The sequence below is a fragment of the Vitis vinifera genome, chromosome 8 (genome assembly GCF_030704535.1).
Source record: "Vitis vinifera cultivar Pinot Noir 40024 chromosome 8, ASM3070453v1".
Lineage (NCBI taxonomy): Eukaryota > Viridiplantae > Streptophyta > Magnoliopsida > Vitales > Vitaceae > Vitis > Vitis vinifera.
This window is the reverse complement of record NC_081812.1, coordinates 23,484,863-23,500,166: the sequence shown is the minus strand read 5'-3', so window position 1 is coordinate 23,500,166 and position 15,304 is coordinate 23,484,863. Positions and strand designations below refer to the sequence as shown.

Sequence of the window (15,304 nt, the reverse complement as noted above, 5' to 3'; positions counted from 1 at the left end):
ATGCAATATTGTCCAAAACTCGCAGACATGGACGAAGATGAGGACATGGAAGAAATCCCTAATACCATGGTTCTTATTGTTAGGAATTTGAGGCTAATCCAAACTATGGTAATCACCTTATAAGGGGGAGAGGTAAATAGGGTGATGGTCTCTTTTTCACAAATTTAAACTATGCAAAAATAAGAGACAATTATATGCAAATATATAATAAACAAAATAAACACAATTGCATATAATTTAAAAGAGTTAGGGAAGAGAGAGAGCAAACACGAGAGTTTATAATGGTTCGACACTTCCTTACCTACGTCCACTCTCCTCAACCTCCTAACCGAGTGAGGGTTCCACTATCTTGAAGTTTCAACCAAGTTTCCAATCTCTTTACAATTGGATTATGGTTCCAATTCACCCTCTTGGACTTTTGGCTTCAAGCACCCTTTACACTTCTTCAAGAGATATCCCTTTCTTGAATAACCTCTCAAGTGATACCTCTCACTTGAGAAAATTCCTCACAAAGATATACAAATAATGATCTCACAAAAATCTTAGTAATAGAACTTTAGGCTCAAAGATACAAGAAAAACTAGGATTGAATGGTGCACTAAAGATATGCAAGTTATGAAATAATGGTACACTCAAAAACACTCTTCCAATGCTCAAATATAATCAAGAATGATTTGGGAAGGTTAAGCTCTTGAAACAATGAAGATTGGAGCCTTTTTATAAAAGAGAAAACCCAAACTAGCCGTTTGGGGGTTCGTCCGGTCGAGTTAGGGATCGACCGGTTGACTAGCTGTTAGCATTAAATGCTTGGCAGGTGACCGTTGAGCCTCAATCGGACCTCGACCGGTACTCGACCGGACGAGCACAACTGGTCGATCGGTTCCTCGACCGGTTGAGCCTTTTTTTGGCTCAACACCCAACGTTTTTCAACTTAAAACCTTTTAACACAAGTTTGAAAATTATTTAACACAAGGTTTTAGTTGAAAACATGAAATTATCCAATTTTAAAGATATTTAAAACATTATTACTCTTGGATGATTTTGGTGCATAAATAAAGAATGAAATGCATGAAAGTCTTAGTGCACCAACAACCTTACAAAGAGATCTTAAGAAGCTTTGGTCTTGAAAAACTCTTTTCTTTGAGATAGTCTTCTTCTTCATGATTTCTCCTTGGCTTGATTTGTCTTTGGATTGCCACTTTGGAAGTCGCCTTGCCTAATCACACTTGAAATATGATCATTAGTTCTAAACCTTGTTTTGTTATCATCAAAATCAAGATTAACCAAACCTTGGTTTCACACTTATGGTAATAATTCATCAAATTCTCAGAAAATGAAAGCCTCATTGCACCAGTAGAAGTGGAATAATACTGAAGCAAAACAAGAAAATTGGAAGTGTTAATAAGATAAACCTCCTAAGAACCATGAGAATAATTGTTATAGACGTGGTATAAAGGGGCATTGGTCGCATACCTATCGTATGCCTAAACATTTGGTCAACCTTTACCAAACATCAATAAAAGTAAAAGGAAAAAAAATAAAGATGAACTTTACCGATAATGATGGATTAGACCTAACCTACCATGATATTGATTTATTTGGAGATCCTAGTAAAAAACAGACAATTTAATAAATGATGAGAATATTAACATTGATTAATGTTACTTTATATATAAAATAATATAGTATTATGTCTCATATTTACATCTGATTTCCTTTTGTTATTTACATTATGCCTTGTTTTTTTTTTAATATTAGTTATATCTAAAATCAATGTGTTATTTAGTCTCAAGATGAACGAGGATGATGTATGTCTCGCAGATTGTGCAACCACGCACACAATTCTTCGAGATGAAAAATATTTCATCGATTGACATTAATAAAAGCTAATGTAAGTACCATATCTAGTACCACAACCTTAGTTGAAGGCTTTGGAAGAACAAACATAACACTACCAAATGAAATTAGATTCCATATAAATAACGCTTTATATTCTAGCAAATCCAAAATAAATTTGCTCAGTTTTAAAGATATCCACATAAATTGATATCATATTGAAATTATGAATAAAGATAATGTAGAATATATTTCCATTTATTCCATTATATCTGTTCAGAAGCTTATAATGGAAAAACTCACAGCTTTATCATCTAGGTTGTATCATACAACTATAAAGTCTATTGAATCATATGTTGTCGTGAACCAAAAGTTCAACGACCCAAAAGTTTTTGTCTTTTGGCATGACAGGCTAGGTCACCCAAGGTCTTCAATGATGCGTCGAATAATCGAACACTCACATGGACATCCATTAAAGAACCAAAAGATTTTTTGCTTAATGAATACTCATGTGTTGCCTGCTCACAAATTAAATTGATAGTTAGACCATCTTTTACTAAAGTCATATCTGAGTCACCAGTTTTTTTAGAAAGAATACATGGGGACATATATGGGTCTTTCATCTACCATGTGGACCAATCCATTATTTTATGATCTTAATAGATGTTTCTACTAGGTGGTCACATGTTTGTCTCCTTTCAACACGTAACGTTGCCTTTGCTAGACTTTTTGCACAAATAATCAAATTACAAGCACAATTTTCAGATCATCCAATTAAGGCAAATACGTTTTGATAATGTTGACAAATTTACTTCTCAAACATTCATTGACTATTGCATGTCAGTAGGGAAAAATATTGAGTATCATGTTGTTCATACTCATACCCAAAATGGTTTAGCAGAATCTTTCATCAAACGTCTCCAATTAATAACTCGACCATTACTAATGAAAACCAAACTACCTACTTCTACCTAGGGACATGCTATTATGCATGTTGCGGCTTTAGTTTGTATTTGACTTACAACTTACCATGAATACTCCCCTTCACAACTTGTGCTTGGAAAACAACCAAATATTTATCACTTACGAATTTTTTGTTGTGCAGTATATGTACTAATTGCACCTACACAATGCACTAAAATGGGTCACCAACGAAGACTTAGGATTTATATAGGTTTTGATTTTTCATCTATCACAAGATATCTTAAACCTTTGACGGATGATGTTTTTACAGTCCGCTTTGCAGATTGTTATTTTAATGAGGGTGTTTTTCTGTCATTAGGGGGAGAAAAGTCAATTCTTGAAGAACGACAAGAAATTACTTGGAACACATCTACTATGTCCCATCTTGGTCCTCGTACAAGTCAATGTGAACTAGAAGTTTAAAGGATCATTCATTTACAAAATCTTGCAAATCAACTACCAGATGCATTCATTGATACAAAGAAAATGACAAAGTTACATATCTTAGTTGCAAATACTTCAGCACGGATTGATGTCCCTATAGAACAGTTAACAAATGAATCTAAGATACACTTGAGGCGTGGCAGACCTGTCGACTCAAAGGATGTAACTCCCTGGAAGATGAGAACACAATAAAAACTTGGCACTTTGGAAGAGACCATCAAAATGACTAATCAATTTAAATTTGATAAATCTATAGCCCTATAAGAGACATAAATAATGCATAAAGCTCCTAAAAAGGCACATATTGAACAAGAAGCCCCTGAAGAGGCACATATTGAACAGGAAACCCCTGAACAGGCACATGTACTTGAAAATTGTGAGATATCAGTAAGTTATGTACACACATAATAAAAATGGGATCGAAATAATATTGTTATTAACAATATTTTTGTTTTCCAAGTGGCCTCTGATATCATAAGAAATGATGATCCTGAACCACGGAATGTGGAAGAATGCCGACATAGAAATGATTAGCCAAAATGGAAAGAAGTTATGCAGACAAAATTAAACTCATTAACAGAACGAGAAGTTTTTGAACCTATAGTCCAAACACTTGAAGATATAAAGTTTGTTGGGTACAAATGGGTATTTGTACGAAAACGCAATGAGAATAATGAGATCATAAGATATAAAAAGCGATTAGTAGCATAAGGTTTCTCGCAGAGACCTGGTATTGACTACAAGGAAACATACTCTTCTGTCATGGATGCAATCACATTTCATTTCTTAATTAGTTTGACAGTCTCAAAAGAACTGGATATGCTTCTCATGGATGTTATTACAACATATTTATATGGATTCATGGATAATGATATATACATGAAAATCCTTGAATGATTTAAATTACCTGAAACAAATAGTACAAAGCCTCGTAGTATGTACTCAATCAAGTTACAACAATCTTTGTATGAATTAAAGCAATCTGGACGCATGCGATACAATCGCCTTTGTGAATACTTGCTAAAAAAAGGGTACGTGAATAATCCTGCTCATGCATCTTCATTAAAAAATCAGAAATCGGAATTGCAATTATTATAGTGTATGTTGATGACTTAAATCTTGTTGGAACTCCTAAAGAGCTCACAAGAACAACAAATTACTTGAAAAAGGAATTTGAGATGAAAGATATTGGAAAAACAAAATTTTGTCTTGATCTGCATATCAAACATTTTCCAAATGAAGTTTTAGTACATCAATCAACATATATTAAGAAAGTGTTGAAGCATTTTTATACGGATAAAGTGTATTATTTAAGTTCTCCAATGGTTATCTGATCACTTGATGTGAAAAATGACCAATTTCGTTATTGCGAAAAAATATGAAGAATTATTTGGTCTTGAAGTTCCATATCTTAGTGCTATTGGTGTACTTATATATCTTGTCAATTGTACACATCCAGACATTGTTTTTTTCTATCAATTTATTAGCAAGATACAGTTTCGCTCCAACTCGAAGACATTGGAATGGTATCAAATATATATTACGTTATCTTTGTGGAACTATTGATATGAGTTTATTTTACTCAAGAGAATCAAAACAACAATTGTTTGGATATGCAAATGCATGATATCTTTCAAATCCACATAAAGGTGGGTCACAAATAAGGTATGTGTTTAATTGCAATAGTACCGCTATTTCATGGAGATCTGTCAAACAAATAATGATGGTCACATCATCAAATCATTCAAAAATACCGACAATTCATGAAGCAAGTCTTGAATGTATATGACTAAGATTTATGATCTAGCATATTTGGGAATCATGTGGACTCTCCTCTATCAAAGGTGACCCGACAATATTATTTGAAGATAATGTTGCATGCATTACACAAATAACGGAGGGTTATATTAAAGAAGATAGAACTAAGCACACTTCACCAAAATTCTTTTATACATACGAACTTCATAAGAGTGGTGAAATTGATGAGCAACAAATACGCTCAAGTAATAATCTAGCAGATTTATTCACAAAATCATTACCAACCTCAATATTCAAGAAGTTGATACACAAGATTATAATGTATCAACTCAAGGATATCAACATGAGGGGGAGTATGTTTGTAAAAGGGTGTTAGTGTATTGTACTCTTTTTCCTTTCGTCCAAGTTTTGTCTTACTGAGTTTTACTAACAAGGTTTTTAATGAGACAGTCTTAACATACCAAGAGTAACTTAAAGAATTATAAGAATATTATATTATTTTTCCTTTGGTATGTTTTTTTCATGGGGTTTTTTACTAGCAAGTTTTTAATGAGGCATATTCTTCAATGTGGTGGACATTTAAGGGGAGTGTTATGACTAAAGTAATGAATACCACCACATTAATTATAATAAATGTTAATTAAATATTATTTATAACTTCTGTTAATACTCATTAATGAAAACCATTAATGTTATTTATAGTTCCATTAATATTCATTAATAGGAATATTGATGAAAGCTATTTGAAAAAGCCTATAAAAGGGTTTCCTATCTCTTGTAATATGCATCCCCTAATTTCTTACATTCTCTCATTATCTCTTTATTTCATTATCTCAGTTTTCTCAATTTCGTGATTTATTCTTCCCTATTATATATTATTATCAAAACAATATATAGTTTATCTCTACTACTTTATTTGTGTTCCATTTATCATTGATTTACAACATTATTTACTTTTTTATTAATTTTGAAAGATATGTAAATTTATTTATTTATTATTGTTATCTTGAAAATTTATTTTATCTATTATTCAAATTTTCATGTAAATATATAATTTTAAAAAAATTACAAATTTTAAATTATGTAATCCAATCAACTTAACTAATTTGGATCAGACCTAACTAATCTGAAGTCTATTTGAACTTAAAGAAATGAGATTAGATTGAATTTGGGTTAGATTTAGGTGGATTATTTTTTAATTGGAATTGGGCTTGAGTTGGTCACATTAACTCGTAAAAATTGCAATCCTAAATAATAATATAGTTTTTTGAGTTATAAAATAGGTTTAATAAAAAGTATTTTTAAGATTTTTTTGAAAAATAATTTATTTTAGAGGAATAAATTTAAAGTGCTTTTAGTTATTTTTTATAAACAACAATGAAAAAATATATATAATATATTAAGAATTTTTGTATTACACACAAATATGCAATGCCTTAAAAGTGAGAAAAAGGCAAACAAATAATTTTAAAACTGTTTTAAAAGAGAAAAAGAAACTATGCAACAAACAATTCTATTTATAGATGATAAGTGAGAAAAAGAAAGAAACAAGGTGGTAAGCGGATAAAAAGAACTTCAGTTGCCAGGAGACTCCCAGTTATATTGGAGGGGAGAGAGAGAAAAAAAATGATAAAGAAGTTGGTGATCTCTGGCACTGAAGATTAAAATCAAGCTAATTTGTAATTAGAAATCATAATGGGATATGTTTGGTTAGAAAGCGAATGCAACAGTAATTACTAATTACTAATTGCTGAGTCCCATCACAAAGCACCAAAGCTTCTAGTCTTCTAGTAGACTAGTACAAAAAGCAAAAGTCAAGTGGAGACTGGAGAGGATTGCATTTGAGGCTTGGATTTCTCCAAAACACCTCTGCCATTTTTTTCTGGCTAACTGGGAAATCCCACTTCCTTCTATCCCTTTGTGGGGTTTATCCACTTACCCCTGGGCGTGGGCAAGCGTGCACTGTGCAGTGTTATCGATATATCAAGTGGGCCAAGTGGCTGCCTCTGCAAACTCATCGCGCAACTGGACATGAGACCAAGGGCACCCCACCCCACCCACCCAACCTCTTAAGGATATTTATTCAACAGGCTTTTGAGTTGAGAATTTTGGTGGATATGGGAGACATACATTAAAGCCGAGGGTATTGGGTAGGTAGGAATGTAGGATATAGGAAGTGGAGCTTGTTGCAGAAGAGATATTTTCATCAGTTTGCCTTCTTCAACCTCTTAAGTTCCAAGTCCAACCACACCAACGACTCCATACTTGTTTAGTACTACTATTCTCTCTCTCTCTCTCTCTTATCTACACTTCTATCCACTATATCCAATTAACTACGGTCAGTTTATTCCATCGAAGTCTATCCCTACCTTTCAAGGGATAAGGATCAACTTTAGCTCCACTTTTGTGTCTTCGGATTCTTATTTAAAAGCAAAAAAAATAAAATATTCCTCTTGTGTTTTTCTGTTAAAGTTTAAGAAAAATACACTTTTCCACTGAATCGTGGTGGGGTCACAATTTGGGTACACTACTAATTTTATTACCTTTAAGAGCACATAATAAAATATATTTATGATAGTTAGTTAGTTTTGTTTTTACATTTTAAAAATAAAATCCTACAACAATAAATTTGGAAATATCAGTGGGACTGGGAGAGATTCCTCCAAGGTTCAAGAGAAGAGTGGTCTGTTTGATTTGATCTATTTTCCAAACCCAAACAATTTTACCATATGATTTACTTGATCCAACACCTCACATTATAGGCCATCTTTAATTCATGGAATGCTTCTCCGGACCACCCCATAATTTGAACAACTCATTCTCTTATCCTCTTTTAAATTTCATTTCCATGAATCTTTGTTTTTTGCTTGAGATCTGATCTAAAATGGATAAGGTTGCTAAGATAAAATAAAGTAGGTATAATAATTTATTTAATCAAACAATAATAAGTTTAAGAAATAAATTTTAATTCTTTCTATATTCATTTATTTAATATGTCTTATCTATACAATGATAAATGTAATTTTTTATTTTATTTTATACAAAGACATTATAGTAAGATAATATATATTTAATTTTGTTCCTTGCTAATAAACAAGCAAAGGAATAATTTTTTTCCTTTCATTTCTTTTTCTTAAAAACTCATGCCACTGAGTCTTGGTTTCATTGTGTGCCCATGCCAATCATTTCTTTCTTCTGAAAAAGTTTAGTCCTCATGCCACTGAGTCTTGGTCTCATCATATGCCCATGCCAATAGTTGCAGCCTTACTGCTCCGTCACATTTTCCAAGAAAATGAAAAGGGAAAAGAATTTCTTAATGTGCGACTTTCCAAGGCAGTAATTCTCACCTCTCAGAGCTCACCAACAGATTCACACTTGCAATTTTCTTCTAAAAGTACATAGGCACATGTGATTACTTTTTTATTTTTTTATTTATTTTGGTGATATCTAGCATCACCCCTAACCGGTTTGATGGCAGCGAATTTTGTAGGAGTTGCTTTCGTGAGGATGTGGCATCACTGAAAGAAAGAGAAAAAGATAGAATGAAGAAATACCCATCGAACATCAGGGCAAATTCAAATAAATTTAAGGGAACCCATCATAAGTTCCCAATTTCAATAGTAAAAGATTCTAACAAGCTTACGGCATGGTTATAAGTGAATATAGCTCTGGGAAAAAAATTAAAAATAAACTCCATTACTGATTAAAGATTGAGATGTAAAGGGAAACCGACAACAGAAGATGGAGTGCGCATGTTAAACAATGAATGGGGCATGTGTGAGTTAAACCTGGTGATGGCCACTCTTCAGATCAATCGTCCTTTGCCATCATAGCTTCCAGTTTATGCAACCAGCTCGTATATTGGGTTTGCTCCTTTCTATGAAGGTGAATGACAAGGAAGTTGGTCAGGTCGTCTCCGATACCCCTGGCTAGTAGATACTCCTTGAGTGCGTCCTGTAAATTAGGGTCCAACGAACTGCATAGGGATATAAAAAAGGAAATTAGTTGGGTGGTTAGGTATTTGAACAGACTCACCACAAAAGATAAAAAGACAGGTTGAAGTTTAATAATAGATGGGTGCCCCCAAGAAAACTGAGAACCTGAGAAGAAGCCCCCCTCTAAAGTATGAACCACAAGCCTGATAAGGACACTTCAAATATAAGTATTTGTTATCCTGTTAGACGCTGTTTCAGTTTCAGTCATTTTCATGGATGTGCCACTAGAGGTGCATGCCAAACACCATTCCCAATACAGATTCTACACATTTCATATCTTATGTGGTTTCAGAATTGGGCATCAAAACTCAGGTTCATTTGTCAAAGCCCCTTCCAACCCAATATTAAGCCATTGGCAAACATTAGATCTATTCTTATATTGGCCACTAAGGAGGCAGCAACTGTAGCCTTATGATTTCTATATGCATACGGAAAAACAAAGTGACATCAAGGTGTCCAGGTTGGATGAAGACAAGTGAATGTGCCAAAGCTCAGAAGACAACAATAAGAAGAAGTTCATTAAAAAGATGGATTAAGGGTGTTTAAAAAACAACATAATTGCAATCATTTTAGAAGGATTACGGTACTAGATGGACTTGAGCAACAAAAAAAAGGTTCCAGTAATCAGCCCTCCAATAGTTTGGAGTCAAGGTTTTGTTAAATCAATTTGGGATAGCCAAACAAGCCTCAGATGGGCCTAGGAAGTAGGCCACGTAGGACAAAAAACTAAACCCTGTGGGTCATAAGAGTTATTAGCCAATTAAGGCTGAAAACAAAGGGAATGTGGGGTCTCCGAGTGGCCTGGGAACACTAAAAGATGCTCAGAGATTTTCTGTTACCAGTGATGGGACACATTACTTAAGCTAATTTGATTGTGATGGGAAACTGCTCCTGTAATGCATTGCACCAAATAAGAACTTAAAATGCTTTTATTTTATTCTCACACTATAGCTTTTAGATTTGAATGTATGAAAAAAGAATTTCTCCTCACAAAAACTCCCACTTTCATATAATCCACTACCTTGCCTCCAATTAACAATTAAGCTGCTCCTGCCTCCCCCCTGAAGCACCCATATAGAGACTAGAATCCAAAAGTTTCTCTTATTGTCCCATTCTTAAGAGACAATAATAGAGTTAACTAGTAAAATGTATTAAGCATACCTACCAACAATTAAATATTTCATTTTATCAATGCCAGACAATAACAGAGACAAGCAACCAAATAGTTGGCAAATATTCAAAGCTTTGCTAAGCATGGAAAAGAGGATAAATGAGTGAGAATAGATGAGTGTGTAGGTTGGATGCTAAATACATGAGAATAGGGCCAGTTTTCCAAAACCAAAACTGGAAAGAGGATGCTTCTTTTGGCATCTACAACATTTAAGGATGATGAACTTCCAAAGAATTCCAAACCTGATTACCAAATTGAAGCCACCAGGCAACTAATCATGTTTTTACCAAAATCTTGATTCATCCTTCAAGGCTTCAACTGCCTAAACCAATTAGTATTTAAAATACATCAAGAAGGGATAAAGAGGAAGTGCTTCTGCTGTACATAGAAAAAGGGTAAAAAGGGAACAGAAACCTGATTTCTAGTAATCCAGTTCAATAGTGCAAAAGTGGGAAAAACAACTTTCATATGTGCTTAGAGCAACATCCATGCTCGAAAATGCCCAAAAATAAAATGAAGGCTCCCAGATGATATCCAACATTTTAGACACCAAATCTAATGTAGCCTCTGCTGATATTTTGTTTGAGTGCCAAAATATTAATTATGTAGGATACAATGTTCCATCTAACATAAATTGCTATAGAAGGTAAATTTAGTACAACAATTTAAAACATAAAAAGCTCTACAGGTGAGTAGGTGTTATTTGCAAATACAAGGTAAACTTGTTTGCTGTGGTAATGAATGCTTACACTTAGAACCTCATAGTGACTTAAACAAACAAGAAACCTCCTAGAGGCAAAAATCTAGGGAATTGCAGTTGAAAGAATGTGACAAAAATACAAAGTTTTTTCATAAGATGGCTAATGCTCATTGCAAAAGAAATCTCATAGGAAGAATTAAGGTGAATGGAGAGTGGGTTACGGAGGAGCCTCAAATTTCAGAAAAAATTGTTAACAATTGCCAGCTTCTGTTGGCGGATTCAGGTGGCCTGTGGAGACCAAGTATTAATGGGTTGCCTTTTTCAAGGCTAAGCATTGAGGCTTCTGGAGGGTTGGAAGAGGCTTTTCACTGAGGAGGTTTATGCAGCGTTGCTAGAATTGGAGGAGACAAAGGCCCCGGTCAAGATGGTTTTCCTTTAGCTTTATGGCAGCACCTGTTAGGACTTTCTTAAGAATGAAGTGTTGGGTCTGTTTAGGGAATTCCACACCTGAGGATCTTTTGAAAGGAGCCTAAATGCCATGTTCTTAGACTTAATTCTGAAAAAAGAGGAGAGTCGATGACTTAAAGACTTTAGACCAATTAATTTAATGCAAAGTTTGTATAAACTTCTAGCTAAAGTTTTGGCAAACAGGCTAAAGAAAGTTATAGCAAGAGTGGTGTTCAATTCTCAAAATGCTTCTGTGCAAAGTAGGTAAATCCTAGATGCAACCCTAATTGCAAACAAGGTTATAGATTCAAGATTAAGGAGTCAAAGAGGAGTGATTTGTAAGTTGGACATTGAGAAAACCTATGACCATGTTAATTGGACCTGCCCTTTTGGAAGTGTTGCAGAAAATTGGCATGGGTTTTGATCGAAGATGGGTTGATTGGATTCAATTTTGTATATCAACAACTAGGTTTTCGATCTTAGTTAATGGTTCGTCAATTGGTTTCTTTCAGAGCTCAAGGGGTCTAAGGCAAGGGGATCCTCCATCCCCATATCTATTTGTGTTAGTGATGGAGGCTCTTAGTATTCTATTAAGAAAGGTAGGTGAGGGGCATTTCATTTTAGGTTTCAAGGTAGGAGGTAAAAGGAAAAAAGAAGTGGAGATTTCTCACCTCCTATTCGCGGATGATACCCAACTCTTTTGTGAGCCTTGTTCGGACCAATTGATTTACTTGAGTTGGGTTCTGTTTTGGTTTGAAACTTTTTCAGGGCTGAAAATTAATTTATATAAAAGCAAGTTGATTTTGGTGGGGGAAGTCCTTAATGTTGAGGAGTTTGCCTCTTTATTGGGTTGCAAAGTGGGGAAGCTCCCTTCTACTTATTTAGGCTTGCCTTTGGGTGCTCCGTTTAAGTCCCCTTCTATGTAGGATGTGGTTGAGGAGAGGTTTCATAAAAGGTTAGCCCTTTGGAAAAGACAGTGCTTTTCAAAGGGTAGTAAAGTTACTTTGCTTAGAAGTACTCTATGCAATATGTCCATCTATTTTATGTCTCTTCCAATAATTCCTACAATGGTGACTTTAACGTTAGAAAAAATTCAAAGGGACTTCTTGAGAGAAGACCTCACTTAGTCAAATGGTCTTTTGTTTGAAAATACAAGAAGCTAGGAAGGTTTGGTATTAGGGTCTTGTCCTCTCTTAATATAGTCTTGCTTAGAAAATGGTGTTGGAGATTTGCTTTGGAAAGGGAGTCCCCTTGGAGACGATTTGTAGTGGGAAAGTTTGGGGAGGAACTTGGAGGTTGGTTCTCTCTTGCTAGGAGAGAGAGTTATAGTGTTGGCTTGTGGAAGGCAATAAGAGGAGGTTGGGAAGCCTTTAAGGCCAAAACAAGTTTTATGGTTAGCAATGGAAAAACAAAATTTCGGCTTGATGTTTGGTGTGGGGAGGCTCCTTTAAAGGATTCTTTTTTGTCTCTCTTCTCTTTTTCTTCTAATAAAGAGGCTTGGGTGGTGAGTGCTAGGGAGGTCGTTAGCAAACAGGTTGTGTGGAACCCAGGATTCATAAGGCAGTTTCAAGATTGAGAGCTACATACCATTGAGGAGTTACTTAGGATGCTACATGTGCTTGGGAAGTGTAGTGAGAATGACGACAAACTGATTTGGAAGATTAGCATGTGTGGGAAGTTCTCAGTGAAATCTTTCTACTCTTTCTTAGAGTCGGCTAAAGGTATTTCTTTCCCCTTTAAGCTAGTGTGGGGCTCTTGAGAGCCTTTAAAGGTGGGCTTTTTGCTTCAGAGGCGGTTTGAGAAAGTTCTTGACCTTAGGTCATCTTAAGAGAAGAGGATGGGTGTTAGCAAACAATTGTTGTTTATGCATGAATTTAGAAAAATCGGCTAATCACTTGCTAATCCATTGTGCAAAGGTAAGGGGTCTTTGGCATTTGTTATCTTCTCTCTTTGGTTGTTCTTGGGTCTTCCCATTCTTGGTGAAAGATTAGCTGAAGGGTGGAATGGGAGTTTTGTTAGCAAAAATAGAAAAAATATTTGAAGGACAACCCCCTTTGCTTGTTTTGGATTCTTGGCAAGAGAGGAATTAAAAATACTTTGATAGAATTTAACGCTGGGATCAAGCTTTAAAGAACTCTCTTATTTGTACCCTTTTCCACTAGACTCACCTATATATTCAAAAGGGTCCTGGTTCCTTGTTAGTTCTTATTGGCCAACTGTGTGTTAGTTAGTGGGAGGATGTTTTCTTTGCTCTTTTGTGGTGTTTCTGTTTTGTTGGCTCCCTTTGTATACCTCCCATGCACCTAGGTGCTCCCCCTCCTTTTATTTGGTGTCTTTATATATTCTTCGTTGCTGATTAAAAAAAAAAAAAAAAACCAATGCTACACATCTCATTGGCTATGAGTGCTAACGCCCCCCAAAAGTGACGATTTACCATCACTTTATATATGTATATCAGGAACATGACACAATTTGTTTTGCTTCTAGTAGTGATTAATCACGGGACATAGGTTGTGTTTTATGTTTGCTCACCTATGCTGCATGGTTTGAAACCACGTTCTTGAATTGAGCAATAATTCCATGAACAAAAGAAAGAATCTAACGAAGATAGCTTATGCATACAAAGTAGATAAGAATCATAGACCTAGATATTCGATTTCAAAATCATCATCACTTATATATAGCAGGATCATGACACAATTTGTTTTGCTTCTAGTAACGATTAGTCATGGGACATGGGCTTTGTGTTTTATGTTTGCCCACCTATGCTGCATGATTTGAAATCATGTTCTTGAATTGAGCAATAACTCCAAGAACAAACGAAAGAATCTAAAGAAGATGGCTTGCGCATACAAATGTAGATAAGATTCGCAGACCCAGATATTCAATTTCAAAATCATCAAAATATAGACAATAAGGCATAAAATCACATTCTTTGCCAAGTAAAGACGATAATATACTTGAAGGGTTTTTTTTTTTTTCTCTCTAAATACGTAAAAATCTCGCAAACAATGCTCATTAATCAAGCCAATTGACAGAGAATTGCACCTGAATGAGGGCCCTCTGTAGGCTGAGGGATTCAGACAAGCCGGTGAGGGAATATAATATGCACTGTGGATGTTGAACTCCAACCTTTCATGGTCTTTGCTAAAAACTCCACAATCAAACTGCAAAACAGGACTCAAACCAGGTTTCTTTACACACACCTTCATCAGAAGGTCCCTTGGAAATGAACCCTCCTCGTTTCTAAAGGTTATGGGACTCAGAAGGGCTGAGACAGCGACCTCTTCACCCGACTCGCACTTCCTCCGCAAAACCACATCTTGAGAAGCTGGTGAGTCCCAGTCCACCACGAAATCTCCCGGATTACCGCCTTGATAATTCTGCATTCATGGAAATAGGACGATTATTCCGGCCTTCTTTCTCGTTTTGGTGACGAAATATAGAAACGCAACGGAGCGAGTTAATGAGGCTGGATTAGAGATTGTGTTGAAGGGTACCTGAAATCGATCATGGGATTGTTCGTGTCTGATCTCAGATTGGAGTACCTTGAGCAAATCCAGATCTTGCAGGGCTTTCTGGCTCTGCCGCAAAATACCATTTACCCTCCGCATCCTCAACACTGGCTCGCCCTTTCGCTCAATGATTAGAACATAAATATCAATCGAAATTGATTTTATGGCAATATGGAGGGCATTCTATCTCTCTATTTATTTATTTAAATCAGGCTTTACTAAATAATAAATTTTTAATAACATATACTATACTTGTGTTTTTTTAAATAATTTAAATATAATACAATTGGCAGTTGCATTTTCACAATTTATTTCTAACAATAATTAAGAATTATTTTTTAAAATGATTTGTTTTTAAAAAAATGTTATTCAACAAAACTTTGAAGATTTTTTTGAAAGCATTTTTTAAAATAGTTACTAAAAAACAACCTTTGAAACCGTTCTTAAATACAAATTTCAATTATTTTAAAATATT

The 15,304-nt window shown here is 34.9% G+C and overlaps 1 protein-coding gene across 3 annotated transcripts; it reads right to left on the bottom strand.

Moving 5' to 3' along the window:
- Nucleotides 1–8,294: 8,294 nt before the first annotated feature.
- LOC100246864 (uncharacterized) lies at nucleotides 8,295–15,158 on the bottom strand. 3 transcript variants are annotated; one of them, XM_003632635.4, is made up of 4 exons: nucleotides 14,815–15,023; nucleotides 14,363–14,697; nucleotides 8,790–8,977; nucleotides 8,295–8,519 (listed from the first exon to the last, which is right to left on the bottom strand). In XM_003632635.4, exons 1-3 carry the CDS (start codon nucleotides 14,926–14,928, stop codon nucleotides 8,812–8,814), a joined length of 615 nt encoding a protein of 204 aa, XP_003632683.1. In that variant the 5' UTR covers nucleotides 14,929–15,023; the 3' UTR covers nucleotides 8,295–8,519; nucleotides 8,790–8,811. The 3 variants fall into 3 exon arrangements, with proteins under 3 accessions (XP_003632683.1, XP_002284412.1, XP_059595318.1); XM_002284376.5 differs by lacking the exon at nucleotides 8,295–8,519 and having other exon boundaries at nucleotides 8,545–8,977; nucleotides 14,815–15,158; XM_059739335.1 differs by lacking the exons at nucleotides 8,295–8,519; nucleotides 8,790–8,977 and having other exon boundaries at nucleotides 13,968–14,697; nucleotides 14,815–15,019.
- Nucleotides 15,159–15,304: the final 146 nt, after the last annotated feature.